We start from the raw sequence: 27,877 nt of genomic DNA, 5'->3' as shown, positions 1-27,877 counted from the left end.
TCATAATTAACATTATCTGACCCTAGCAACTTAATTAGTACATCAGAGAAGGAGGCCATTCCGCCCATTGTGAAAATGCTGGCTTAAGCAGAGCTTTCCCAGGAGTCCCATTCCCATTTTCCCTGCAGCTTGTTTCTCTCAGATCAACCCCCCCCATCCCCACCCCTTTGGTTCTTTTGCTGTGTTAAAGAGTTAACTTTGTTAATTAACCTACCATCTCATCTACTGCACTTGAGGAAATGCATGAAATTACAATGGGAACTTAAGCATACCACAAGGCAGTACCCAAGGTCCCTGAACTGTGATGCAGTAGCACCACCCACATTAACTTTCTTTGTTCTACCCCTAATATGTTGACCAAAACTATATAGAGTACTCTTGTGGCAGAATTAGTGTTTTTTATAGTTCTAGCATTGTCTCCATATTTTTATATTCTAAACCTTGACAGATTTGGACAAGTGTCTGTTAAGACCATCTTCATCACTTTATTAATCTGTTCTACTTGTTGCAGGAGTTTGTGGAGAAGCACTCCAATGACTCCATGTTCTCCTTATCTCTTATTTTATTCTCCATTTATTGCATAGAGCAAATTTTTTTCTGAGCATTTAAAAAAATCTCAGAAAATGAAGGGCAGTTTCCCAAGTTAAATTTATGTTTTTCATGGGATGATTGATCATAGTCTGGATTGCAAAGTTGTATGAGAAATGGTGAAGAGAAGCTATTACCATAAAGATGACAAGAAATGATTAATGCAAGTTTTCAGAATCTTACCCTGTCACCAGGAGGGCCAGCTGGACCAGGTGCACCAGCAGAACCAGGAGCACCCTGGAAAATAAGAGAAATATTAAGCCATGCATTTCATTGGTATGTATTTTCCAATGGAATTGTATTAAAAGTAAAACAGACTAATTTAATGCAAAGATACAAACCCGTGGGCCATCCATGCCAGGGTTTCCTTGTGGACCAGGGGAGCCAACGTCACCCTACAAAGACATGCAGGACAAGTTAGAGTGAATATAGGATTGTATAGAAATAGGAATACTATTGCATCTTAACATCTCTCAATTCTTTTAGGCTTTATGTGCAAGACTGATAATACTTTGTACAGTCCTGAAGAATATTAATTGGCCATGAGCTACACTTGTTCTAATTTACACCTCACTTTTAAACTGTTAAAGGAAAACAAATGATAGAAATTTATTTTGCTATAGACCTTCATCTCTGTAGTGCTGCACTGAAGCAGCAACATTTTGCGTTCTGTCTCTGGAATGCACCCCTTTTGAAGTCAATGCAATGGAATTTCAGAGGTGTGCAAATTGTGCTACCACAAGAATTTGGTAACACTAACTCGTAGGATGACTCAGTATTATAAAGCATCAATATAAAGGTAAAGGTTTCATTATTTTCATGTATGTTACACTTAGAATATAACATACATGAAATTCTTTAATTTTGTCTACCGTAAGGAAGACAGAGAGTTGTCACTTTATCAGGTGCCCCTCACAAAAATGAGGTCCCAACGAGGAACAAACTTGTGACCTCTGGTTCAAAAGACCAGTGCTCTAACCACTGAGCTATCAGAGCCTCAATTAACATAGAAAATGGGAGTTTCAATAGCTTTAATTCAGATTAGTAAATGGCACACAGTGCATTCTAATGACTCCTCAAGATATACACTTAGCCAGGCACAAATGGAGAAATTTATGAAGATTATAAAACTTGAAGAAAAATCATCATTATATGGAAAAGAAATTACCTTTTCACCCTTTATGCCAGGACTCCCAGAACCACCTCTCTCACCTGGCATACCTTGACCACCTTGAGGGCCTGGGTGACCAGCAGGACCAGAAACACCAGCTTCACCCTAATAAGGAACAAGGTTGATCAGTTACTTAATATTTTGTACTCGAATCACTACAATCCACTTGTTTCTTCTCCCAAGAAATTTGAATTGTAAAGTAGGACTGAGTTTTCACATTAAAAGGTGTGCATTCATGGCAATTGAAAATTGGTCAAGTCAGTACAATCAACTCAGACAAATACTAATGCAATTTTGACATGGAAGACTGAAATATGTGCAAGAATTTTGCAGACACCAATGATCTTATGATCAAGTCTGCACATGCATTTGGCCAATTTTTTTGTGTGAATTTGCTGGAAGAAACTAACTCCAGACTTAACAGTAGGTCATGCCCTCTGCACAGAAATCAAATCAACTGTACCGAGAGTGGAGGGGAAGATCAGTAGCAAAACTGCAAAATAAAACATTTACAAGCAGTTGAGATGTGCATGGACTTGACTGCTGTCAAAGCTATCCATGTTTCAGTCATTAAGAACATTCAAAAACATAACTGTTAAAAATAGCCTATTTAAAAAAAATTACATTAGCATTAAATAAACAAATTAAAATTAAAAGTTAAAATCATTCAGAAAAATGATTAATCAGTAGGTTGGCACCACGACACAGTGTGAGAGCAGTTTCCCTTGCAGCCCTTGTGACCCAGCCTCATTCATGATCTTCAGTGATGCCTGTGTGTAGTTTGTACATTTTCTCTAGGTTTCCCTCAGGTCCTCTGGTTTCCTCCCACTTTTCATGTGGGCTGATAGGTTAACTGGCCACTATAAAATATCACTATTGTGCAAGTGAGTGGTAGGGTCAGGATGGAGTTGATGGGGACTGGGGAGAATAGAATGGGGAGAATGTAAATGGTCAACTCAGTGGACTGCAGGGTCTGTTTCCATTGCTGTGTTACCCTCTGTGACCCCATAAATTGCAACATTATTTAAACATTTAAAAATAGTGAAAAGATAAATGTTAAGAAAAAGGATATCAATTCAATTGAAGCAATTAAAAGGACCTAAAATACAAGTACTTTGCTTATTCCCTTGAAGAACCCCCTCCCCCCATTGAATTATTGGAGCAAGATCCCTGAGCAGACATAATTGGTGCAATTTTGTACTTCACGACAGAACTTAATTGTAAATGCATGGCTAAAGAACCATGAGTGGTTTGGAATGTTGTATTTGGGCTAGCATGTGTAGAAATCGTGACTGTGCCAGAATTTGTCCATAAATCTAGCTAGTAAAGGCCAGTAAAATGTAAGGATGTGAATATTTTCCCCTTGTTGCATCCATGACAAGAATTTCAATTATTTTAAAGCAAGTCAATAAAAAAAAGTGAAGCAACACTTTTCTGAGAAAATGCTAAAATTAATTGTGGGCACGATTCCTATGCAAAAAGCATGGATTCCAACTTTTCTTGAAATGAAAGGTGTTAAGTTACGTACTCACGGGATGGAACTTGACTTCATAATGATTGAGCAGCTATGTTGGGAATGCAGTTTAGTGAGAGGGGTGTAATAACCCTTAAACAAAAGTGAGAGTGAGGCATGAGTGATGCTGTCAGTCTTCATTTTGGGGGCCAGTTGATTTTGGGGACATGATTTATACCAGTAATACACAATTTATATATTCAATGTTTGCATGAGACTGGGGGAAAAAACTGCAATTAAAGGTAGACAGCACTGGAATTGCTTTTTATCAACATACCTTTCCACCATCAGTTCCAGGGGAACCAGGGGGACCACGAGCCCCACTCAGACCTTGAGGACCAGCAGCACCTCGAGGACCTGGGAGACCTCGATCACCCTAAAGAGGGAAATACAAGTATGTGCTTTAATCTTGATCTTATGATATGAAGCAAACTCAAAGCTTAAAACACAGAAGAAACTTACTCTTGCACCAGAAGTGCCTTGTGCACCGGGATCACCTCGGATACCCTGTTATGAAATGAGAAGAGGATAAGTATGATGTTTTAACATTACATGGAAAAAAAACATTTGATAAATCTGTCAATTACAGTGCTGGCTCCCATTTCCTCTTAGATTGATTTAAGCAGTATGAATTTATGAAATAAGGAAACCATACCCCCAAAAGTGATGAATGATAAAATAAGCTGTTTTTGTCTTTAGCGTGAATGTTGTGGACATGCGGTAGATTTTAATTTTCAGTGTTGCAATTGTAATCAAGCTGACCATATAGTCTATTGTCATCAAAGCAACTGAAAATTACACAGATTCTAATCTGTCTCATTAAATGGGCTGCGAAGAAGAAAACTCTATTTTCAACAATTTAATTTGAACAGTACTTGAACTGCAAATCAGTGATAAAAGATGAACATAAAAAAATTGATGCATTATTTGCTAATTTAGCTCAATTATTATATAAAATAGGATACATTTTGTTCTCAATATTTTTGCATGTGTTTATAATATTAGTGAGCTCAAAATCAAATTCATGAGCTGTTCCTGCTGACCTTGACTCAATTAGAATTTTGTGCACTATTCTGCTGGAGGCTGCTTAAAAATTACTATGGCTACACAACTATGATTATTGGAGCCAAATGCACAAATCTGTAGGGAACCTACTTATAATATTTTAAGAAAAGCTGCCCAGGAAATCTAACATATTTGATCAGTATATTTTACAATATTATCAAAGTGCATGAGCTGGATAATTTTCACCCTTTTTCAATTTATTCATGTTCGTAGAACATCACAAAAACAGGCCTCTTCGGCCCTTCTAGTCTGTGCCGAACTTTTTTTTTGCCTAGTCCCACTGACATACACCCAGCCAATAGCCCTCCATACCATTCCCAATAATGTACCTGTTCAAATTCTCCTTAAATGTTAAAATTGAGCCCACATTCATTACTTCAGCTGAGATCTTATTCCACACTCCCACCACTCTCTGTGTAAAGAAGTTCCCCTGAATGTTCCCCCCTAAACCACAGTTTGGCGGGCAGCAACCTCCTTTGAAGAAGACCGCAGAGCCTACCTCACTGACAAAAGGCAAAGGAGGAAAAACCCAACACCCAACCCCAACCAACCAATTTTCCCCTGCAACCGCTGCAATCGTGTCTGCCTGTCCCGCATCGGACTTGTCAGCCACAAACGAGCCTGCAGCTGACGTGGACTTTTTACCCCCTCCATAAATCTTCGTCCGCGAAGCCAATCCAAAGAAAGAAGAAACCTTTCCCCTTTCATTCTTAACTTATGTCCTCTAGTTTGTATCTCACTTACCCTCAAGTGGAAAAAACCTACCTACCTGTCTATCCCCCTCATAATTTTAAATACCTCCATCAAATCTCCCCTCATTCTTCTATGCTCCAGGGAATAAACTCCTAACTTGTTTAACCTTTCCCTGTAACTCAGTTCTGGAAACAGGAAACATACTTGTAAATCTTCTCTTCTTTCTATCTTATTGATATCTTTCCTGTAGTTAGGTGACCAAAACTGCACACCATACTCCAAATTTGGCCTCACCATTGTCTTAACCATAGAACACTACAGCACAGAAAACAGGCCATTCATCCCTACTAGTCTGTGCTGAAACATCACACTGTTAGTCCCACTGATCTTCACCCTTCAGATCTCTCCCAAACATGTATCTATCCATTTTTAAAACTTAAGAATGAGCCTGCATTTACCACATTAGATGGCAGCTTATTCCACACTCCTACTGCTCTCTGAGTGAAAAAGATCCCCCTATACAACTTTACCATAGCATCCCAACTCCTATACTCCATACTTTGATTTATGAAGTTCAATATGCCAAATGTTCCCTTTACAAACCTATACACCTCTGATGCCACTGTCAGGGAATTATGTATCTGTATTCCCTCTGTTCTACCGCACACCTCGGTACCCTAACATTTACCGTGTATGTCCTTTCTTGGTTAGTCCTTCCAAAATGCAAGACCTCACACTTGTCTGCATTAAATTTTATCTGCCATTTTTCAGCTAGTCTAGATCCCTCTGCAACCTTGTCCAATATATTTCCAATCTTAGTGTCATCTGCAAACTTGTTGATCCCATTAACCACATCATCATCCAGATCATTGATGTAGACAACAATGGTCCTAGCACCCATCCTTGAGGCACAGCACTAGTCACAAGCCTCCAGTTTGAGAAACAATCATCCACCACTACTCTCTGGCTTTCCCATCCAGACATCGTTGAATCCAGTTTATGACCTCACCATGAACACTTATAGCGTCTAAGCCTTCCTGACCATCCTCCCATGTGGGACCTTGTCAAAGGCCTTACTAAAGTCCATGTCGACAACAACCACAGCCTTTCCTTCATCAACTTTTCGGGTAGTCTCCTCAAAAAACTCTATTAGATACATTAAACATGATCTACCACACACACAGCTACAATGACTATCCTTAATCAGCCCTTGGCTGTCCAAATAGCTGTATATCTGATTTCTCAAAACATTGTCTAATAATTTTCCTACTTCTGACATCAGACTCACCAGCCTATCATTTCCAGGGTTACTTTTGGAGCCTTTTTTAAAACAACAGAACAATGCAAGATACCATCTAAGCCTCCAGCACCTCACCCTTGGCCAAGGACATTTTAAATATTTCTTTGAGAATGCCTGTAATTTCTACATTAGCCTCCCTCAAGGTCTGAAGGAATATCTTGTCAGGCCATAGTTATTTCTTACATTTTGCTTTTTATAAATGCATTTCATAAATTACTGGTTAATTATTTCCTTACCTTGTCACCCATTTTACCAAGTTCTCCAACTGCACCAGAAGGACCTGGGAGACCCTACAGTGGCAAAAAAAATGGACAATGATATTTGATGTGGATAAGGTTATGTGAAGTTGACAGATATGCTCCTTTTCAGTAATCTACATTTATAATATTTTAACTGACTTTTAAGAATAAAATATGGAAAATCACCTCATGTCAGATCTCTCAATAGCTGCACTAAATATTGCTAAAGATAACAATGTGAGTTATATAGATCCATCCCTTATGTAATCCTATCGGTGCAACAAGTAACTAAATAAAGAGGAAATTGAGCATTTGGATGGTAATGCATGATAATACCACTAAGCAAGCACTGCAAACACTGAGATTGTAGCAAAATCAGAAGAATGCTGAAGAAACTCAACAGGTCTCACAGATTCCACAGGAGGTAAAGATATACAACCAACGTTTCGGCCTGAGGCCTTCAATGTATGAGTGAAAAGCAAGCAGGTGCCTGAATAAAAAGGTTTGGGAAAAGGGAAGAAAGAGCAAGGAGAGGACCACAGGTCAACAGACAAAAGGTGATAATTGGACATAGATAGGACATGAGACCATGGACAGATATGTTAGCATGGAAATGGGTTATCATGGGTGCTAATTAACTTTGATATCTTTCATCTTTGTAACCAATCACCTTTCAGCAATATTTAACATTTAGAAAATACTTGAGAGCAATACTTATTATCATTGAGAACAATTTCAACAAATGATTGGCATAAATTAAGAATATATCTGCTTTATTTAATGAGGTAAGCGCCTATTGCTTTGTGGTAGAACTAAAATGTGATTAATGGATTTGAAATGGACACCAGATAGTTAGAAGAGTTAACAAATTGGCTACAACCTGTAACTAGCTGAGTAGGCTCAAACTTGGCACTGGTTTATCTACATGTATGGAACATTCTGTTTCATAATTTTCAAAGTGAAAATCTGCTTCTATAATTGACATTATTAACTTTAAGCATTCAGAAAAGCAAAAAATAGAAAAATAAATCAAATATTATTGCTTTAATTGCTGAACAAAATGTATGTCATATTCTATTGGCACACATACGTTAACATGTCTGCTACTCGTGCAATGAGGTAAACCTGTTCATTTCACATTTATTTTCATTAAAATATATTAATGTTTTTAGAAGATCATTTTACCCATTGAAAGTATGTTTGAGAATAAAATGATACATTTCCCCTTATTCATGAAAAGGAATACAATTTCAGAAACAAACCTGGAATCCAGCACTTCCAGAAGGGCCCGGTTCACCTCTTGCACCAACGGGACCCTGAGGAGTAACAACATTCAAATTATTCGGATGACCAAATTATTGAGTATTAACTCTATCTAGATTGTCAGATTTGTTCTGGTAGTCAAGGAACATGTATAACTTGATTCTGTAATAAGTTGTAATGATTAAAACACAACAATTAATACTGATGATCATTTCATACAATATAAATTTAACATATATAAAATGAACCCAACCCATGATCATCAATATTCTTTTGATTGTAACTGGAATTCTAAAAGATATTTAACAATGTGAAAATATTAACATTAATTCATTTTAATAAATAAATATTGAACTTAATCCTTAATTCCATTCTTGACTTAAATTAATTATTTTTTAACTTGTTAAAACTGCTGGGAAGTGAAGAAAAATAATTCTGAATGATCATGTTTAGCATTCATAATTAATTTTCATGCAACATGATTTTAAGGCTTAACTATAAATCCCTAATTTGTGCCTAAAATCAAGACCAGTTTTTTTTAATGATTTACTTACCACAGCACCAGTAAGACCTTGGGCTCCAGCCTCACCATCTTTGCCAGGTGCACCCTGAAGTATAATTTGACCAGAGAAACATTCTGTGAGTTCTATTATATCAATGAACATTCCATATTGTCACTCCTTATTGATTGTCAAGGTTCTGTTTAATACTGTTGTATAAACGTCAGAAGGAACAGGTAAAATTAATTTTGTCATTGTTGTTCTCAGAGATCTTTGTGTTTCTGGACCAACACACAAAATGTTGGAGGAACTCTGCAAGTCAGGCAGCACCCATAGAAAGCAATAGATAGTCAATATTTTGGGCCGAACTGTTGACTACCTGTTGTCTTGTATTGCCGATGATGCCTGACCTGAAAGAACAAACAAAATGCAGGAGGAACTCAGCAGTTTTATGGTATCTGCAATCTCTCGTTTATTTTATTTTATGATTGATTTTACTTGAGACATAATTAATCAATGTGCTTCTCTAGTGATGGAGATGTGTGCATTTATATTCATTCATTTTTGTTTTGGCAACTTTGCCAGCAATTTTCAAACACTAGCCATTGCTTCTGCATTTACAAGCAGGAAGCCTTGAAGGACTGCACAAAATTACACTGGATACCAATCGACTTCCCTAATTCAATATTCTCTTGCATGCCTTCTCCAAAGCAAGAAAGTTTATTTAAATATATAAATTAGCGATATAGGAGGCTGATTGCAATGTTAAATAAGAGCTGGGTGGGCTACGTCTCACACACATTGGTCCAAGCCATGCCAGGGTTTAAGATGCTTAACTTATCTGCATGGAAGGACCTGTAATTGAATTTGGTTCTGAAGTTTTTATGAAGCTTGGAGGATCGGACCTTTTGTTTTGCAGGTCACACCTTATGAAAGCAAGTGATTTCCTCCAAAATGAAACAGGCATTCTGTGACCATTTTACTCAGGAGCTTTCAGTAAATTTCAGAGGTGTAAACCTGAAAATAATGTGGGCCTGTTGACTGTGATATAGGCAGCCATTGCCACATCAACTCCAACTTCAGGGTGAAATTCCACCCATTCCCTCTAAGGCATTATTCACATTTATGGGAAAATATGAAAGTAAGCTGAAGTATGTCATGAAATAGCTCCTTTAAATCCTGATCTATTTGTCTGAAGTTCCTTTTTGTCCCACTTTAACAGTTCATTTTAATTTTTTTTTTATGGAAGTCAGTGTGCTTCAACATTTGCATCTACATGTGATTACATTCTTTTTAAAGGCAAACATTAATTTTTTGAGTATTTTGTGAAATTATCAAATTATATCAAACTCTAAAGGGTGAAAGTCACTAGAAATGGTCTCAGTCACCACTTCTGAGCAATCACCCCGTCCTATTTTAATAGTGAAATTAGGTCATTTATTTTAAATGTGTTAATCTTCTGCTTTCATATGGACTGATAAGCATTAGAGAAAAAAAATAGATGTGTGCTCCAGATAATATCAAAACAGTAGTTTTTAATCCTTGAATTGCACAAAATTGCAACACAATTTAAAACGACAAATTTTATGACTTGTTCATGACAATAAATTCTGATTCTGAAATAAACAGAGACAGTGACATTTGTGGGTAATCATGCATTTGTTGAACTTATACAGTGCATGAACTAACCAGTGGATTGAAACTCAAAGTATTTATCATGTTAGACTTACCCTTGGGCCAGCAGGACCAACAGCTCCTCTATCACCAGGTTTACCAGATTGCCCCTGAGAAATACAGCAAAGAGTTTTTAAATTAAACTTTGGCTTTTGAAAAGTGAACTTTTAGGCATTATTCTAATTAACTATTTAACTTGATTAACAAGATGAATTAAAACTTGCAGCTTAATTTCTATATAATTGATAGTTACAGAGAAGGTGAAGATCTGAAATTGCTTTCACGTATAACGCTTCAATAATTGAACTGAAGTGGGATCACCATGCTAGAGTGAGGTTTAAAAGCCATACTAGACACTGATCAACATGAAGTTAACCAGCAAAGCACAAAACAACATATGGTACAGATAGTGCATGCATATTATACAGAGATACATGCACACACATTTAGATGCCCATTCACATGTATGTAAATACATGTATACCACACTCTATGGCATTAAAGACCCCCCAAGTGGCACCCCAGGCCCTAGGGGGAACCCTCCCACTGTGATACCAGGTCCTGGCAACAATACTGGGGAAGACAGCGGGGGATTCCTCATCCTTGATACCAGTACCTGGTGGCAATACAATACTCCCCAAAATGTCACCTTCACATACAAGATCAGGGTGGCTTTTTGGAGTGATTTTTTTTTTTAAGGGAAAAAAGGGGTCTTTTATGCCATCAAATATGGTGCATATTATATATACACACATATATATAGTCAGCACGAGTATTTGGATCTACACTCTCATTTTTATTACATAAATGCAAATAGCTAGCACTATCCATCTTTTAGTTCAAACAAAATAGCTAACATCTGATGGATAAACCTAATGACTAATATCAATGCCTTCAGGTGCGGAAGAGTAGAAATACTCATTTCTTATTAATCATCTAAATAAATAAATCTTTAGTGCATCAAGGTAACATTGAATATATATATATATATATATATACACACACACACACATACACATATATATATATACATACACATACATATATATACATATATATATACATACACACACACATATATACATATATATATACATACACACACACATATATATACATACACACACATATATATATATACATACACACACACATATATATATACATACACACACACATATATATATACATACACACACACATATGTATATATACATACACACACACATACATATGTATATATACACACACACACATACATATGTATATATACACACACACACATACATATGTATATATACACACACACACATACATATGTATATATACACACACACACACACACATACGTATATATACACACACACACACACACACATACATATGTATATACACACACACACACACACATATGGATAGATAAATAGATATTGGAAGTAAAATATCTTGTTTATATTCAGGAAATATTACAATGATGTTAATAAAAATAATTTAAAAAGGATATTGAAATAATCTTGATTTGGAAAGTTTAAAAAAGTAGATCAATTAATTGTAAAGACCATTCAGATAACCTTAACAATAACACATTTGACATTTAGTATCCAGTTGCTGATAAATATATAATTAAATTACTTACAGTGGACCCTTTTGGACCAGGGAAGCCCATCATACCGACTTGACCTCTTGGGCCAGTTGGACCAGGGGGACCAGCACGACCTTCTTCACCAGATGGGCCCTAAAATATATGATCTTAGACAATGAAATATTGCTCTTCACAAGTTACTGTGGATCTTTCTTGCAAATGCATGTTTACAGTTTCACTTCCATGCATGTTATTGCTAAATGCAAATATATTTGAATAAATTCTTTGCATTTGTTATTCATTTGTAATTACATAGTAGTTGATATTGTAGCATCAAGTAAAATGCATAGACTTAAAACATTAGTAGGCTTTAGTATTTTAAGAGTCAAATCACATATTGTAATAAAACAATTCAGACAATGAAATATGAAAGTCAATTGAGGATGCTATAAATTAATTATTCAGTGTTACTGCTTTTAAAGCTATATAAATGCCAGCAGGATCTATTTTAACCTATTTGTCTACATATTGGACTGAAATAGTGGGATTTAGTTCAGGTATATGTAAGAGCATTGCAACTAAATCAAATTAAACAGCTGCAGTTGACATGAGATGGGTGATAGGAACTGGAACTTGTTATGGCTTGGAATTCCTTGTGCTCAATGCAAAATTAGGATCCAATATAATGCTTAAAATATGCCCACATGGATGCCTACAAAAGGTAAAATGGCAATACACTTTCAACCAGGTGATTGTTGTCTTTTGTTTAGCAAAAGTTATATTTGAAATTTGTTCTTCTGGAGTCTTTAATACTTATTGCTGTATTATACTAACTATTTTGTGTGATCATCTACAATTTCACAATATCATATTAATTGTCAAATATTTACTTTATGTATATGATTTGCATATGGGTTCTTCATGTTTAAGGTAGGTGTTGATGTAATAGATATATTTTAATTTGTTATTAATTATGAATAGCAACTTTTGTGCTGAACACACCGTTACCAATTAAATCGTTTCAAGGACATAGCTGTTTGTTAAGTAATAATGAGTATGCAATGTTATTGCATCATAAATAAGTAATTGTTAGTAGAACTAAATGGCACAGTTTGCAGTTACTGCACCAAAATTAAATTACTACATTATTCAAATTATATTTTAAAAAATGTTACTTTAATAGTTAGCAAAACCTAATAGTTAATGCCAAATTATTTTCTAAATGTTTGGGAATAATTCTAATGTAATATTCCCATGCAACTTGCCATGCTTTAGTCAAACCTATTAGATTGAATCAGCTGTCAAGAATGGGGAGCAGAAAACCTAAAACCAACTTACAGCAGGACCTGATTTGCCTGGAGCACCTATATTGCCAGTACTACCTACGAGACCCTGAAAAATAACACATCACTGTAAGGTGAGAAAACTTACTGGAACACCTTGATTTCCCATAACACCAGTTCTACCAGGTGGTCCCATATGACCCTACAAATAGTGAGGAAAGCAAAAATGATTTTTATCATGCATACAATGAGGATGTATTATTTTAGAGATTTTCATTGAATTTATCTAATCAGTTTTAACAATCTATAAAAATCTTGTGTTAATTTTATCTTAGAATGAAGACAATTTATAGAATTATAGAAACAGACTGTTCCTGAGACAATGCAGGAAAGAAAAAAGTAAAATACAATTGGATACCTGTTCCAAAGATGAAACATGCAAAATTGGTGACTATTCATTTATACATTATAGTTGTGCAAAAATAAATTGCAACATCAGCTAAAATGTCTAAATTATATTGTACATTTCAATTGATACAGTATTATTATATTATTTATGCATAATTCTGGAAGCTTCTACTAAAATGCTATCAAAAATGTAATATAAACTACAATGCAAGGATCAGTGGTATGTTGTTTTCAGTTTTGAACGTTAAATGAAGATTAAAAGTACATAAACAAAATAGAAAAGTACATAAGTAAAAGAAAAAATATTCTTGTGCAAATCTTTTAGCTCATCATTTCCATACTGTAGTTGCTCACCCGTGCACCAGGCATACCACTTTCACCAGGACGCCCCATGTCACCAGGAGGCCCTTTGACACCAGTAGGACCAGTTTCACCACGTCTGCCAGCTGCACCCTAGAAATGATATCAAAAGGAGGGCAAAATCATTCTGAATCCCTCTTGTAAATGTACCAATCTACCAGTAATTATTTAATAAAATGGAAGCATTATTGTAAAGAAACACAGTTGACATTGCTCATTTTATTTGATTTGCTAACATTCATAAAGAAAAAAATTACCATGGCACCAGCGGCTCCATCACGACCTGGGATACCACGGTTACCAGGGGAACCCTGCAAATAAAAGAAAAAGATTGCAAAAGTGAAATGCAGAATTATTCTTTTCCCATTTACCTTAGTTATATTGGTTTACATGTTGCAGACTGGCATTGGAGATGCTCATTCTATGTGTATGTGATTGTCACACAATCACCCTTTGTAATTTCATAAAATAACTCCTGAAGAATTAAAAATTAAAATAATCTATTGTATTCAAATATTGGATGCAATAGGTCAGAAATATTTTACTAAGGCATCAATGTTGCAAACAAAAGATACAAGGTCATCTCGATCATGAAATAGTTGTAAACCTGATAAGTAAATAATCAATTGTTGTTCATTTAGCATGTAAAACTGAAAATTTGAATGTTATGCAGTTTTTAAAGTTTAAAGTCAACTTTACCCTTGCACCAGGAATTCCTGGAAGTCCCTGAAGACCAACTTCACCACGTGGACCCTGTCTGCCTTGTTCACCAGATGGACCAAAGGCCCCTGCGGGTCCAGCTTCACCCTGATTTTGCAACAGGAATTGCAGACGTGAGTGATAGTCAATAGACATTTAAAATTGCAGAAGGTAATGGCCACTAAACTTAAACAAGAACATCAGACAGACTTACAGACTCGCCTTTGGAACCAGTCTCACCCTTGATACCAGGTACGCCAGGATCACCCTAAGAAAATGGATTATACAAATGCATCTATTTCTTTTCATTGTTATGAAATAGTTATGGTAATTGCATTACTGTAAGATATTTATACTTTACTTACAGGGAGCCCTCTAAGACCAGCAGGACCGATTGCACCTCCAGGACCAATCAGACCACGTGCTCCGGGGAAGCCAGGAGCACCTGCAATACCTGGAGCACCCTATGTAAAATAAAAACAAGGCAAATCTTTAGTAATAGGAAAAACAAATGAATAGATACTACTGATGACTGCCAAATGTTACCTACCATTGAACCCTTTGATCCAGTGAGACCATTAGAACCTGCAGAGCCCTAGGATTTATAACAAAAATAATGAATATGTAAAGAGAAATAATTTCATTTGAATCAAATCATATCTCAACATTTAATGAAGGTATACTTATCACAGTACTTACAGGAAGACCCACAGCGCCAACAGGACCTATAGCACCAGGTTCACCTCTAGACCCCTGAGCACCAGATGCACCACGAGGACCGACCGACCCAACCTCACCCTTTGTAAGGCAGAAATAAAAGAAAGTCAGGTTGTAATCACAGGTAGATTGTTTTGATCAACTTGCCACAAAGTTATTGATACTGCATCTGCTGTATATGACATAATCTAATATATAGCCTCTCCATCGAATGCATGATCTATCACAGAACATTGCCCACTGATTTTGCTTAACGAATGACATTTTTTCTTACAATATGCATGATATAATTATGGTTTTTTTTAAAAATCAAAACTCCAAAATTGTAGTTCAATAGTATGAAAACTGCAGTTTGTTTCATCTAATAAATATATGACCTGGTACTTAAAATTTATTACCTTAAATATTGAATGTACCAAATATAATGTTTATACAACATGTTGGGGCTGTACAAATTTATCTTCAAGCTTTAAAATCAATTACTGCAATTTATTGAGAATTATTTGAATTAATTATGAATCCAAACCATGATTGACTTTAAGAAATTTTAAAATGCAAAATACTGAAGAACAAATGATTTGTAAATAAAGCACACTCATGGTTTTTAATGCATTGATATAAAGGATAAAATATCATGCATATAATAAATTATGTGTAATCACACTTTTCAATGATATCACCCAGTATTCACTCTTTGTGACATGATAAACCGTTAACTTACCTTGAGACCAGGACTGCCTGGGAAACCTGGAGGACCAGTTGCACCAATGGGGCCCTATAAAGCAACCAGATTACATAAGACTTAGCTTGTGATCATTTTGTAAACACAATTCACTAAATGACTCCTTATTTCTCATTTATCTTCCTGGCATTTTTTTCATTAATTCTGCTAAAAACTATTGAATTAAGAAAATAGTTAAATTCACTCAAAGTTAGTGACTCCGAACAAATGTAAGCACTTGGAGAGATAGAATTCCACAATCAGTATCTCTTCACTCCCATCTTATAATCACAGATAAGTTAGTAGATTATGATGAATATATTTTTGGTGGAAGTTGTTTATAAGCTAAAATCATTCCACATCATACTTTTAGGTTCATCATGTGTAGCAACTAACCAACATTAATATGCAATATAAAGAAAAAGTCACTGGAGGAACTCAGTCAGTCAGGCAGCATCATCTGTGGAGTGAACAGGATAGTTGCATTTTAGCTCAACACCCTGCATCAGAACCTTGTTTTCCCTCCAAAATCTTGCTTGACCCATTGCATTCCTCTAGCAGTTTGTCTTTTGCTCCAGGTTATAGCATTTGCCCGCTTGTGACTTTAACTTAATTTCTAACGTATAGTATGTGGCCTTGATTCAAAAGGGGAAGATTTTTAAAAATTTAATTATAAAAAATTTAGACATACAGCACAGTAACAGGTCCCTTTGGCTCATGAGCCTGTGCTGTCCAATTGCATCCAAGTAACCTACAACCCCCAGTATGTTTTGAATAGAGGTTGGAAACCAGAACACCCAGGAAAAACCTACACAGGCATGACGAGAATGTACAAACTCCTTACAGCATGGGATTCAAACCTTGGTCCCAGTGCACTAGCCATTACTCTAACTGTGCTAACCCTTCTGGTTGGTTACTAATTACAAGTTGTGTACTGCAAGAGTCAGTATGGTGGCCACTTCTTTTTACGTTAACTGTGCCACCCAAGATAAATATAGCTTTGGATGCAAGGTCTAAACCTATTTGTCAATAGCAGAAAGTTTCATTTATTTCCCTACATATGATTCTTTAGAAAACCAAAGACCCAATGTGTGAGAGGCAAGTACAAAAGACGGTGAGGCCACCACAAACATTTAGGGCTGGAGATCAAAAGCTAATCCTATTATTTTTGTGGGCACATGGGCAGTATATGAATAATTCTACAGTCCTTTTCCAATTAAGAAGGCTCCTCTCACAACAGTTATTGTGGAAACATGATGGAATATCACAAGCTAGATTTTCCCATCCAAACTCCCAGGGAGTATGGCTCCCCACTTGGACAGTTAAAATTCACAATAGTTTCATAATTTTCAAATTGAAGATATATTATCATGCATTAAGCATTATGCAGACAGGGATTGCTTAAAGGTGCAGCTAGTAGAACTTTTGCTTCATAATGCCAGAGACCCAGGTTCAATACTGATCTGTGATGCTCTCTGTATGGAGTTTGAACTTTCTCCCTGTGACTGTGTGGATTCCCTCTGTGTGCTCCAGATTCCTCCTACATACTAAACCTATGTGAATTGGTTGGTCAATTGGCCACTGTGTGCAAGTGAGTGGTAGAATTGGGGCAGTTGATTCTACAACTGGGAAATGTGGGGAGCAGAAGAAATAGAATTAATGCATGATTAGTGTAAATGGGTTGTTGATGGTCATGTGGGCTTAGTGAACTAAAAGGCCTATTTCCATGTTATATCTCTCAACGCTCTATACATGTAGTATACTTACAGCAGGGCCGACTGGTCCTGGCATTCCATCACTGCCTCGGGCACCCTTCAATGGATCACAAAATGTTCATTAAGAAACATACCAAAACCTGCTAATGCACACTATTGCCATGAAAGTAATAATGAAAAAAGTATGTGGATATAGATTTGTCCATAAAATACAAAATGGAATATTATAACAACATTACAAATAAGCAAATTTATACATTACTGATGCTGTTAAAATCAAATTAAGGATCTAATTTATTAGTGTCATACTAATTTTAAACAAAAACTATTAAGAGAGTTTGGCACAGCCAAAATATACATCAAGTCATATTTACAATTCATATTTGGAAAAGCGGGAGGATGGGATGATTGCCCAACACACCTTGCCATCTTGCCTACCTCCACATGAATAAGGGCCCACACCAAGAGAATTAATAAACAACACTGAAAGAGGTACAGAAACTGAAAACTCACAACTGCGCCTGCAGATCCAACGCGGCCTCTCTCACCTGTCAGACCACGGAGACCCTGTTTGCAAAAGTGGAATCATGAGATTTTCTTGTAGGCAGTTTATTTAAACAGAAGTTACCTTGGCCCCAAAGGTACTTACCTTTAGTCACCAGTTCCACAAAGAACTGCTGGCAATACCCTGATTTCCATGACTAGTATTGAAACATCAAATGCAGACGGCAGTGATAGATCAGGTGTCAGTACATCTGACCCTCTATTCTGCAGATGGACTAGAAACACTTTACATCCAGACCCTCAATATTCTGCTGGTCATGGCTGACGTATGCAATGCAAGTTCATTCCAACCATGATTGGAAATATCAGCACACACAAGTAGGTGGCTTATTTATTTTACCTGATCTTTCAATTAATTTCTTGAACTTTGAGGTACAAGTGAATACTTATTTTAAAACATTTAAAATATATTCATTTTTAGATATCCGATTAACCAGGGTTGGAGCTCCTGTTTGACTGTATTCACGGACCTCTCCCTGTCACAGCTTAGTGACAGCAGAGAGGCGCAAGGACAACTGGTTCTGTTGGGCTGCAGAAAGCTTGGCTGGGAAGCGCAGGAAGGCAAAGGCAGGATGTGACCAAATCAAACATGATTTACAAAGCTATCTAAATTAATTATTCATGAAATAAGTAAAACCAGTCCTCCATTTCGAACAGGCAATACATACCACCAGTCCAGGGCTACCATTGTTTCCTGGGTTGCCAGTTTCACCCTGGAAAAAAAATGAGAGCCATATGAATTTTAATATCTACTGTTCATGATAAAAATCTGCAATAATTAATCTTAAGGTAAATATCTGATTTCTTTTAACCTTACCTGATAACAAAATACCCTATTGTTCAATGCAACTAACAACCTTAATTCAGTGTTTCAGTGAACAAGATTTCCTGTTACTTTTGAATGAGTACCAGAAATAAAAGGAGAATTAAGGCTCAGGACTGAAACATCTGGATTATTTGCTGTGAACACAGCATTCCAGCAATGTGTGCTTTAATATCTGCACAGGTTGGTTCTCAGTTAATCTGGGGCAACACAAACTAGTGACCCAGAATTACAGAATCAATTAACCACCTAATTTTCCTAAATTTGTGGTAAATTTCAAAATATGAAGATGTGAAAAATGTGTGCTGGCCCATTTCAAGCTGCATTATGAGCTGGCTATGATGTATTTTTTTTTAAATTATTTAATATTTCAAGGAACTAACATACACTAGAAGCCACACTGTAATGATAAGCACCATGTACAAGAACTAGCCAAACCAAACCATATTGAAAGCTGAAAACCAGTCTAATGGCACCAAGTGAATAACCTTATGTTTATGTTGTACGGTAAAATAAAATAACACAAGCCGGAAATGTATTCAAGCAAATATTTTAAGTGTGCCGGAAATACCTAAAACATATAAGCGTAATAAAGGCTGTTAAATTTTCTGCTATAATTATGAGCTAAAACAGTATTTGCCAAACATTTCAGTGAAGAACACCTGCAAATAATAACACACTTCATGGGGTTCCTTGCAATTTTTAAAATTCTTCAGGAGTTTTGTCTCAACTATGATGTCAGCTGCCTAAAGGAAAGTAATGCAATTATTGCAGAAAATAAAGTTTATTAGTGTAACTATTTTACAAAAATTCTATGCATTAACAAACATGATAATCTGATTACTGAAATCCATTACTATTACAATTCATGGCCCATTTAAATATTATGTAAAATCACAATTAATTTTGTCAGACAATGGGCCAACACTATAGAGTCTTGCAATAAGGTTTTGGACACTATTGATGTTTTGATTTCAAAATAATTGTTCTCAATCATCATTCATGTTTTTTTTACTTAATTTCTTCTGATTAGACATGAGAAGGGACAAAAAAGTTAACCTCACCCATCCTTTGTCATGGGAAGATGGTTGTGAAATGCAGATGGCATAAAAAAAGGAAATAAAAATAGATTTGTTTTACCTAACAAAAGTAGAAATAAGTTTATTTAGAATGTTGGGAGGTTGCTTTGAGAAACAATTCAGAGTCTTAAAGATAGATATCAGTAGAAGGATAATGTTAGATCCTTATTATCAGTCACAATCTTTAATCATGTTATGTCTGTGCACTGTTCAATTAAACCATGTTTAATTAAACCCTATATACATGATTTTTTTTGCTCTTGTGGGATATTTCTGTAACTATATCATTGAGTTAAGTTAGCATCTAATTTGTGCCCAGAAACAACATCTGGCATGTCTGCTTGAGAAGTTTTTTTTTGACCTTGGATATCTATTTAAAATGTGTTCAGGCAAGTCTTGAGAAGGTCTTGTAGATCAATGTAACTTTAAAATCCCTAGACAACTTTGCTTTCCTGAAGGAGTCAAGAGATGATGATAAATCTGCTTCTAATTTCAGTATTGGAATATGCATGTCAATGAAGTTGTCACTGGTGTCATCAAGTGGTTCACATATGGTTTGTAAGTACATACAACATTTAGCAAAATACTTTGCAACTATGGCAAGTAATCAAGAAACGAGAGTTTCTTACTGTTTGTGCTGTTATTTTCTGATTTGTTTGATGTGTGAGAACATGAATTAAGAGCTGAATTAGGCCATTTGACCCATCAAATCTACTTCACCATTCAAATCATGGCTGATGTATTTTCCCCTTCAAACCCATTTTCCATGCTTCTCCACAAAACTTTTGAAGTATTTAAGAATCAAAAATCTATCAACCTAAACTTTAAATCTATTTGATGACTTGGCCTGCAGAGTCGTCTAAGGTAACAACTGCCACAGATTCTGGTTGAAGACATTTCTCCTCACCTCTGTTCTAAAGAGTTGCCCTTTTATTCCAAGGCTGTGCCCGCTGGACCTAGACTCTCTCACTACTGGAAATACCTTTTCTATGTCCACACTGTCCAGCCCTTTCAATACAAGGAATGTTTCATCCTTCTAAACTCTAGCAAGTACAGACCTTGAGACATCTCATGCTCTTCATACATTAACCCTCTTATCCCTGGGATTATTTTAGTAAACACCCTCTTCACTCTCTCCAACTCCAGCATATCCTTCCTTAGATCAGCGCAAAACTGCTCACAATACTTCAAAAGTGGTCTGACCAATGCCTTATAAAGCTTCACCATTACATCTTTGCTTTTATATTCTAGTCACCCTCTGATAATGAAACGTCTGACAGAGCTTCAAATGATGGGCGTACCACTGTTACGCTAAATTTGTAATTATTTTTCATTATTTTATGTACTATTTTAGTCTTGCTGAGAAATTTTGTACAGTTTCCATTTGAGAAGCAAATATTCATTAATTCCTGAATTAACTTGGAAGCCAGAAAGGTGAACACAATGTTGGGTTTTTAAAAAAATCTCTTAATGTAATGATTTTAACTATCAGTGATTGCTCCAGACTTTATGGAACATTTTGTTACATCACTTATGGTAAGACATTGTGGTTACTTAATCAGAATTCTAATACATGATAGAGTACTTGGTTGCTGCACAAACTCGACCAAAAAGCTGAACCTCAGAAATTTATTCGCAATAATGTAATGGAAGGCACTGGAAAGATGCAAGATAAAATTTCTATTGAAAAGCTATCTATTTGGCATCTACAATCCCAGGATTACAGGTGCCAAATATTTTTATATTTAAAAAAAAATCATCGTGAAGAATGAAAAGTGGCTGAACTACCTACTTTTAACATTATTAGTAAAAATAATGGTCAGGCTGGGTAGATTTCAATCAACTCTTTACAAGGGAATTTCTCACTGCAGCACTGTACACTGGGACCCTGTGAATGGACCACAATGGCATTTTCTAGTTCCACTCAAATGTACATTTCAATTAAGTATTTCCACAGCAGAAATAAAATGTAGAATTTGCACATGTTCAGTTTTCTCTCGGTTTTGACTTATTTACTGTAACTTAACCACAACTATAGTCTTACCTTCATACCAGCAGCACCTGGCTCTCCCTTAATTCCATCCAGACCATTGTAACCCTGTAGAGAAATGTAAAATCTTATAAAGCAAATGCTAGTCACACAGTGGCATTAATTATTTGCAGATTTAAAAAGTATCAAAAATATAACATTCAACTCACACGGTGTCCTTTCCTGCCAGGGAGACCAGGGGTTCCTGGGAAGCCACGAGCACCCTACGAACAGGAAAGAGGAAAGACAAAATAAAGATATTACAGAATTATATTTTACTGACTTCAAGTCAAACAGTGATAGACCTCATGCAGCAACGTCACTTACCTGGGGTCCAACAATACCACGTTCACCAGGTTTGCCAGATTTGCCATTTGCACCCTTTAAAGAAAGATGGAATTTTAGGATTAATTTAATGCCAAAGAAAAATTATACATAAACTTAGAGTGCAAGGTGGATTAAATAATCATTTTAATATTTAGGTATGTCAGCTATGCACTGCGTTCCTACATTTACAACCAAACAACAAAGACCAATTAAGTACTAGGCTTTTCCAAATTATTTAATATCTATCACATGAATGGATTTTCAGTAAAAACTGCCTGAATAATAACATCACTTAACAAAATCTGGTAGATTTAATCTAGGTTGTCTTCTAGATCAGTGACCATTATATTTGGGTTAAGAAATGGTGGACAGACCAAATTCAGAGCTCACATCTGATATCACCTATGTTAATTTGCAGAGATGTAAAAAAGAACTCAAGTTACTCCCTTCTTTTTGAGATGGTTGACTTGTGGCCAAAACTTATTTAGCTTCTCCAATTGTTCAAAAGAAAATTACTGACCTTGTGCTTTCCTGACCTCCTTGCCTGAACTTTGCATTACAGAGGTCAGAAAGGGGCAAGAGGTTGGTTTTGGTGCATATGTCCTTCCAAACCAACACTGCACATGCAATGAGTCATTTTTGGGCCCTCACTGTTCCTAGCTGACGAGTTGATTACACGGTTTAGCTTTAAGTTTGCCATAGTTGCATATGCAGTACAACCCCTATATTTAACTGGGGTCTCTGATCTGGATGGCAAGTTCAAGTAGTTTGATTTTTTTATCCTTTTTAAATTAATGTTAATTTAATGATTTTATGTCACTTTATTGGACATTAAAATAAATATACATAATTTTTAATCTAATTAATCTAATTGGTTATAAACATTTAGAAGCATGGGAAAGGTTTTTGGCACTGCATAATGGTGTGCTGGTGGCTGGGCCTCAGGTCTCTTCAAGGAATAGCTCCAATGCCAAAGCCTGGAGCTTGATTTGATGCCCAAAACTGTAAAGGGCAGAGGTGCCCTGGACATGATATATGAAGGGAACGTCAAGGAATGGCTTGGATAAACCATGTCGCAGTCTAAGGAATCCTCATGATAGTTTTTGCTTATTACATGCTGAAATGGTTAGAAAATAACTAGCTGTTCACTTTGCCAAGGTAACATGATGGCAGTCTTCTCAGTAACGGACAAATATGGCAAAAATAATAGTTAATTTGAAGAAAAAAATTCTAGATCATGAATTATTAGAATCTTTGGCTCAGTCCTTAAAAGGCTACTAAATATTTAACAATTCACTAATGTAAATGTTCCAATAGGAATAAAACATGACATGATTGAATTATTGATGGTATGCATTATAGATTGGTATTCCATTCTAGTAATGTTATGTTATATTGTTCATAGCTGCACACCTATGTTATTACTTATTTAATTACATAAGAATCAAATGAAGAAGGGACAAATCTTGGCAAATTTGTGTGGCCTTTTCAATGGCAATATCAGTAAACTTTATCTATCATTGTGTTTAGCTTTAATAGTTTTGAGCTAAAATATATGCAACCCATGATGAATTTTAATTCAATTAACCATGATTTTAACATGAGTTTTAGAGCCTCACAAAGGATAGGATTGCATTGTTCATTGAAGTGAAAGATTACATTTAATCTTGTTAAATGACAGAGCAGGGAAGAGGAGATAAATGACCTGTCTGTATTTTATATTCTCCTTTTAACCCTCAAAACTGTGTACGGTACACTAAAAAGAAATGCAGTCCTGACCAAAAGGGTATCCATTACACAAATGCATCATCAATGTGGGATGCTATTACTCTATCCTGATATTTTGACCCCTAACTCCACCAAAGTTTTTGCCCAAGTAGCAATAGCAAGACAATTCTTTGAAATATGGAATTTATTAGAACAAAACATCATTGTGAATCTACCTACTGAACATGATATTTGGAAATATTTCCCCCCTCTAATTATATCCACCTCAGTTTTGAATGAGAGAATCTGATACATTTATAAAAAAGGAAGCCTGATAAATGTTCCATGAAATAAATATGATAGGGATGCTTAGAAAGGGAAGTTGCACATGTTGAGCCTTGCTGGACTTTAGATGGATTTAATTGAAACATACAGGATCTGGGGCGACTTTAACAGAGTGGATACCGAGGCATTCCTTTTTCTCAAGAGAAATATAGAACCAGCGTTTTTGGTTTCAATCAAGTCATTCGTTTCAAACAGATCAGGAGGATTTTTCTTACAAGTTTGTAAATCCTTTGAATTTTCTAACCCAGTGATCTATAGATGCTGAGTTCCTGACAATATTCGAGGTGGAGACAGACAAATGGTTGGTTTACAGGGAATCAAATGTCATGGGAAGTAGGATCTAAGCGAAGATCAGTTGTGATTTTTTTTTTGTTTGGCAGGACCAGTGAGGGGGCCCTGTGGCTGACAGACCAGTGCATGGTGACTCAAGGTGAGGAACCCATGGAGGTTGTGGACTTCTGGATACTGCTGTTGGGAGAATCTCGCTGAGCTGTGGGCTGCTGGAGACTGGTTCGATCTGGCTGGAGGGGTACCAGACATCGGAACCGGGTTGAGATGAGTTGCTGAGGGCGCTGAAGGATTCTTAACTCTGTCGGGGTTCAGATTTGGAGCTTGGGTTGCCAACGGTTTGGACTGGACTCTGTGTGGCTGCGGGGGCTGTGGAAGTGCTAGAGGCGAATCTATGGACTTTGGAGGTGACTCTGGGGGAGACTCTCTTTTGATTCTCTCATTCTGACTGTAAGAGTCCAAGGGGAGCTTAAGTAATTCCTGCTGGTGGCAAAACTGTCTGCCTTGCAGCAGGCAAAAAGAAATTTCATGTAATAGGACATTGTTTTATTAGTATGATAATAAATTGAATCTTGAATCCCTGGTCCAAACCTGAGATGATTGTCGAACAAAAGGTCAATGGCAGTGCAGTTGTCTCTTGCTCATTTTCCTAATTTATTTGTTTTTCATGCCTTAATAATATAAGCCAAATTGCTGCATTTGAGAAGCTATCACAATTTAATAATGTTGACACAATCTATATTTTCCTCATCCAAATGTATACTTACATCTTCACCAGGCTTGCCTGGTACACCTTGAGGACCACGAGGACCTGATGCACCCTAGACAATAAAAAAAATAGAAAGAAAGCCAAAATGAAATGTTAACTAAAAAAACCCATTTAACTTAAAGGAAAATTCAGCCATGAAATATACTTACAGTTGAACCAGCTTCACCTGGAATGCCTGGTAGACCTGGGGACCCAGGAGAACCCTGTAAGAGAGCACGTAAATTTGATTACATTTATTCAACAGTTCTTAAAGTTAACTTTAAACATGAAAAGTTCATATGGAGGTAGTACAATGTGTTGCATAGTTTCAAGTTTAAATAAATAAAGATAAAAATACCAAGATAATATAACACTTACAGGAGCACCAGGGGCACCTTGTGGACCTTTCATTCCCATTGGTCCCTGAAAAAGAAATATTACATCTGAATTAATACACGATAGTTTAATTACAATTAAAACAAAATCCTATGCTTAGTGAAGTAAACACACCAGAGAAGGAAACAAGACTGATTAGGCTAGTGCGATTGATAAAGTAAGGAATATCATCTTTTTATCTGCCTTTATTCCCCTATTCAAATTTCAATCTTCAATAAATTATGAGTGAATTTTACTTCAAGTTTGGAAAAGAATCTGAATTAAAGGCACCTTAACCGGTAATGTTTCATTCAATACAATCAGTGTTTAGGTTTCATGAGTACATGTGTTTCAAGAGTTTAATGTTGTATATTTCATGTAAACTCAAGTTTACTGAATTTTTATATTGATAAAAATTGAAGTCAATGAATCCTCCTAATGAAAGTAGTGGAATAAATGATTAGTTAATCTGCGTCAAAACAGAGAATGCTGGGAATCCTCAGTAAGCCAGGCAGCTTCTGGAGAGAGAAACAGAGATCAAGTATTTCTGATTTTTGATGAGAGATTGTTTTCTTGAAATATTAACTTTGTTTCTCCTTGAGCTGCAGAGTAGTTCAAGATTTTTTTCAAAATTTTTCCTTTCCAGCTTTTGCAGAGTTTGTTATTTAGACTAGTTAAAAGTTTTTTTGATGGTGTTGATTGAGGGAAATGTTAGCTATGACAGTGGCAGAATTATCTGTTCTCCATTGACATCACCCTAAAATTTTAACCAATGTTGCACTGAAACTAGCAAACCAATTGTTGGCTTATACCAGACTCTCAACATTGTAACACTCCAGCAATAGTGCATTAAATGCAAATTATGTCCTTTATGAAAGGACTGGAGTGGAGCTCAAATGTTTTGAAGAGGTAGCCAGTAGGTAAACCAAACTTTCCTGGTATGTCAAGTACATACGAGGAAATGTGAAAACCTATATTAATAAAGTAAAACAATGAAAACATTTTCTATTATAAAGCCACAGTGACCAAAATTTCTTCCACTATTGGTGAATTTGTACGTTAAACTCAAATCAAATCTTCTGATAATAGCAAGTTTATACACAAGAGTTTCATTATTAATAATTTTAAGCGGCATTTGCTTAATCATAGAAAGATTTAAATTTAAACGTGTTATATTAAATCAATGGTTTTCAAACATCCCTCCACCGAACTCACATTCCACCTTAAGTAATCCCTACGCCATAAGTGCTCTGTGATTGGTAAGGGATTGCTTAAAGTGGAAGGTTGAGAATCACTGTTCTAGGCCCAATTGTTGCTGAAATACTTTGCTTGAGAAAAATTGTAATTGGCCCATTTTCTTTGGGTTTATGAAACCGTGAACATAACAATTCAATTAGGTACGATTAAAACGGAGGTCTTCAAATTTTTTTCTTTCCACTCATCTACCACATTAAGCAATCCCTTACTAATCACATAACACCTATGGCATAGGGATTGCTTAAGGTGGAATGTGAGTTTAGAGGGGCAGTTTGAAATCCACTGTATTAAATGAACCATTTTGAACTCTATGTGTCTTGTTGGGCATTTGCCTCTTCCCTTTCATTGGGAAAGAAAATGATAGAATATGGAATAATGGGTTAAGAAAAATCATTAATACTTGGAGAGAGTCAGCCAGAGGATGCAATTTAGATTCTACTTATCCATTAGGCTGAGAAAAATGCAACAGTTTACTTGCCTAAGTAACATTGATTAACACCGAGTCTGATTCATATTAAAGAATTCTGGTTTTCACGGTGATGCAAATTTTGAAAACGACTGTACCTTATTTCACTGAACAAGTTAAATTGAGAGGGATTTTTAACGTGTGGAGAACAAATCAGTGGAAATGATTCCAGGGAGAATGTAGTGACAAGAAATGGATTTCATAAAAAATGAAAGACATTTCCTTCATTCCTTGAACTTATAGAATGGTAAAATACTGATGTGACCCCAAATGTACTTGTATATTAGGATGCTATTTTAAAGTGACTTATTATGTAGAACATCTGGTACAGAAGCAATAATGTTTCTATACAATATATGGGGTAATTGTTACTTCTAT

General features: G+C 36.0%; 1 protein-coding gene across 2 annotated transcripts in view; it reads right to left on the bottom strand.

The window, feature by feature from the left end:
- col1a2 (collagen, type I, alpha 2) overlaps positions 1-27,877 on the bottom strand; it is a 55,175-nt gene that overhangs the window by 17,877 nt on the left and 9,421 nt on the right. The window contains exons 7-34 of one of the 2 annotated variants that reach the window (XM_069913656.1): positions 25,780-25,824; positions 25,572-25,625; positions 25,421-25,474; positions 22,314-22,367; positions 22,157-22,210; positions 22,002-22,055; positions 18,724-18,768; positions 18,005-18,058; positions 17,544-17,588; positions 15,777-15,830; positions 15,038-15,136; positions 14,889-14,933; positions 14,704-14,802; positions 14,553-14,606; positions 14,339-14,446; positions 13,897-13,950; positions 13,634-13,732; positions 13,020-13,073; positions 11,643-11,741; positions 10,063-10,116; positions 8,387-8,440; positions 7,832-7,885; positions 6,567-6,620; positions 3,735-3,779; positions 3,550-3,648; positions 1,757-1,864; positions 930-983; positions 772-825 (exon numbers count right to left, since the gene is read on the bottom strand). In XM_069913656.1, coding sequence (XP_069769757.1) covers positions 772-825; positions 930-983; positions 1,757-1,864; positions 3,550-3,648; positions 3,735-3,779; positions 6,567-6,620; positions 7,832-7,885; positions 8,387-8,440; positions 10,063-10,116; positions 11,643-11,741; positions 13,020-13,073; positions 13,634-13,732; positions 13,897-13,950; positions 14,339-14,446; positions 14,553-14,606; positions 14,704-14,802; positions 14,889-14,933; positions 15,038-15,136; positions 15,777-15,830; positions 17,544-17,588; positions 18,005-18,058; positions 18,724-18,768; positions 22,002-22,055; positions 22,157-22,210; positions 22,314-22,367; positions 25,421-25,474; positions 25,572-25,625; positions 25,780-25,824 — 1,800 coding nt within the window. Of the gene's footprint in view, positions 1-771; positions 826-929; positions 984-1,756; positions 1,865-3,549; positions 3,649-3,734; positions 3,780-6,566; positions 6,621-7,831; positions 7,886-8,386; positions 8,441-10,062; positions 10,117-11,642; positions 11,742-12,926; positions 12,981-13,019; positions 13,074-13,633; positions 13,733-13,896; positions 13,951-14,338; positions 14,447-14,552; positions 14,607-14,703; positions 14,803-14,888; positions 14,934-15,037; positions 15,137-15,776; positions 15,831-17,543; positions 17,589-18,004; positions 18,059-18,723; positions 18,769-22,001; positions 22,056-22,156; positions 22,211-22,313; positions 22,368-25,420; positions 25,475-25,571; positions 25,626-25,779; positions 25,825-27,877 lie in introns of both variants that reach the window. The other variant, XM_069913657.1, reaches the window with a different exon arrangement.

Source organism: Narcine bancroftii, chromosome 1 (assembly GCF_036971445.1).
Source record: "Narcine bancroftii isolate sNarBan1 chromosome 1, sNarBan1.hap1, whole genome shotgun sequence".
Classification (NCBI taxonomy): Eukaryota; Metazoa; Chordata; class Chondrichthyes; order Torpediniformes; family Narcinidae; genus Narcine; species Narcine bancroftii.
This window is presented reverse-complemented; position numbering and strand designations above follow the sequence as displayed.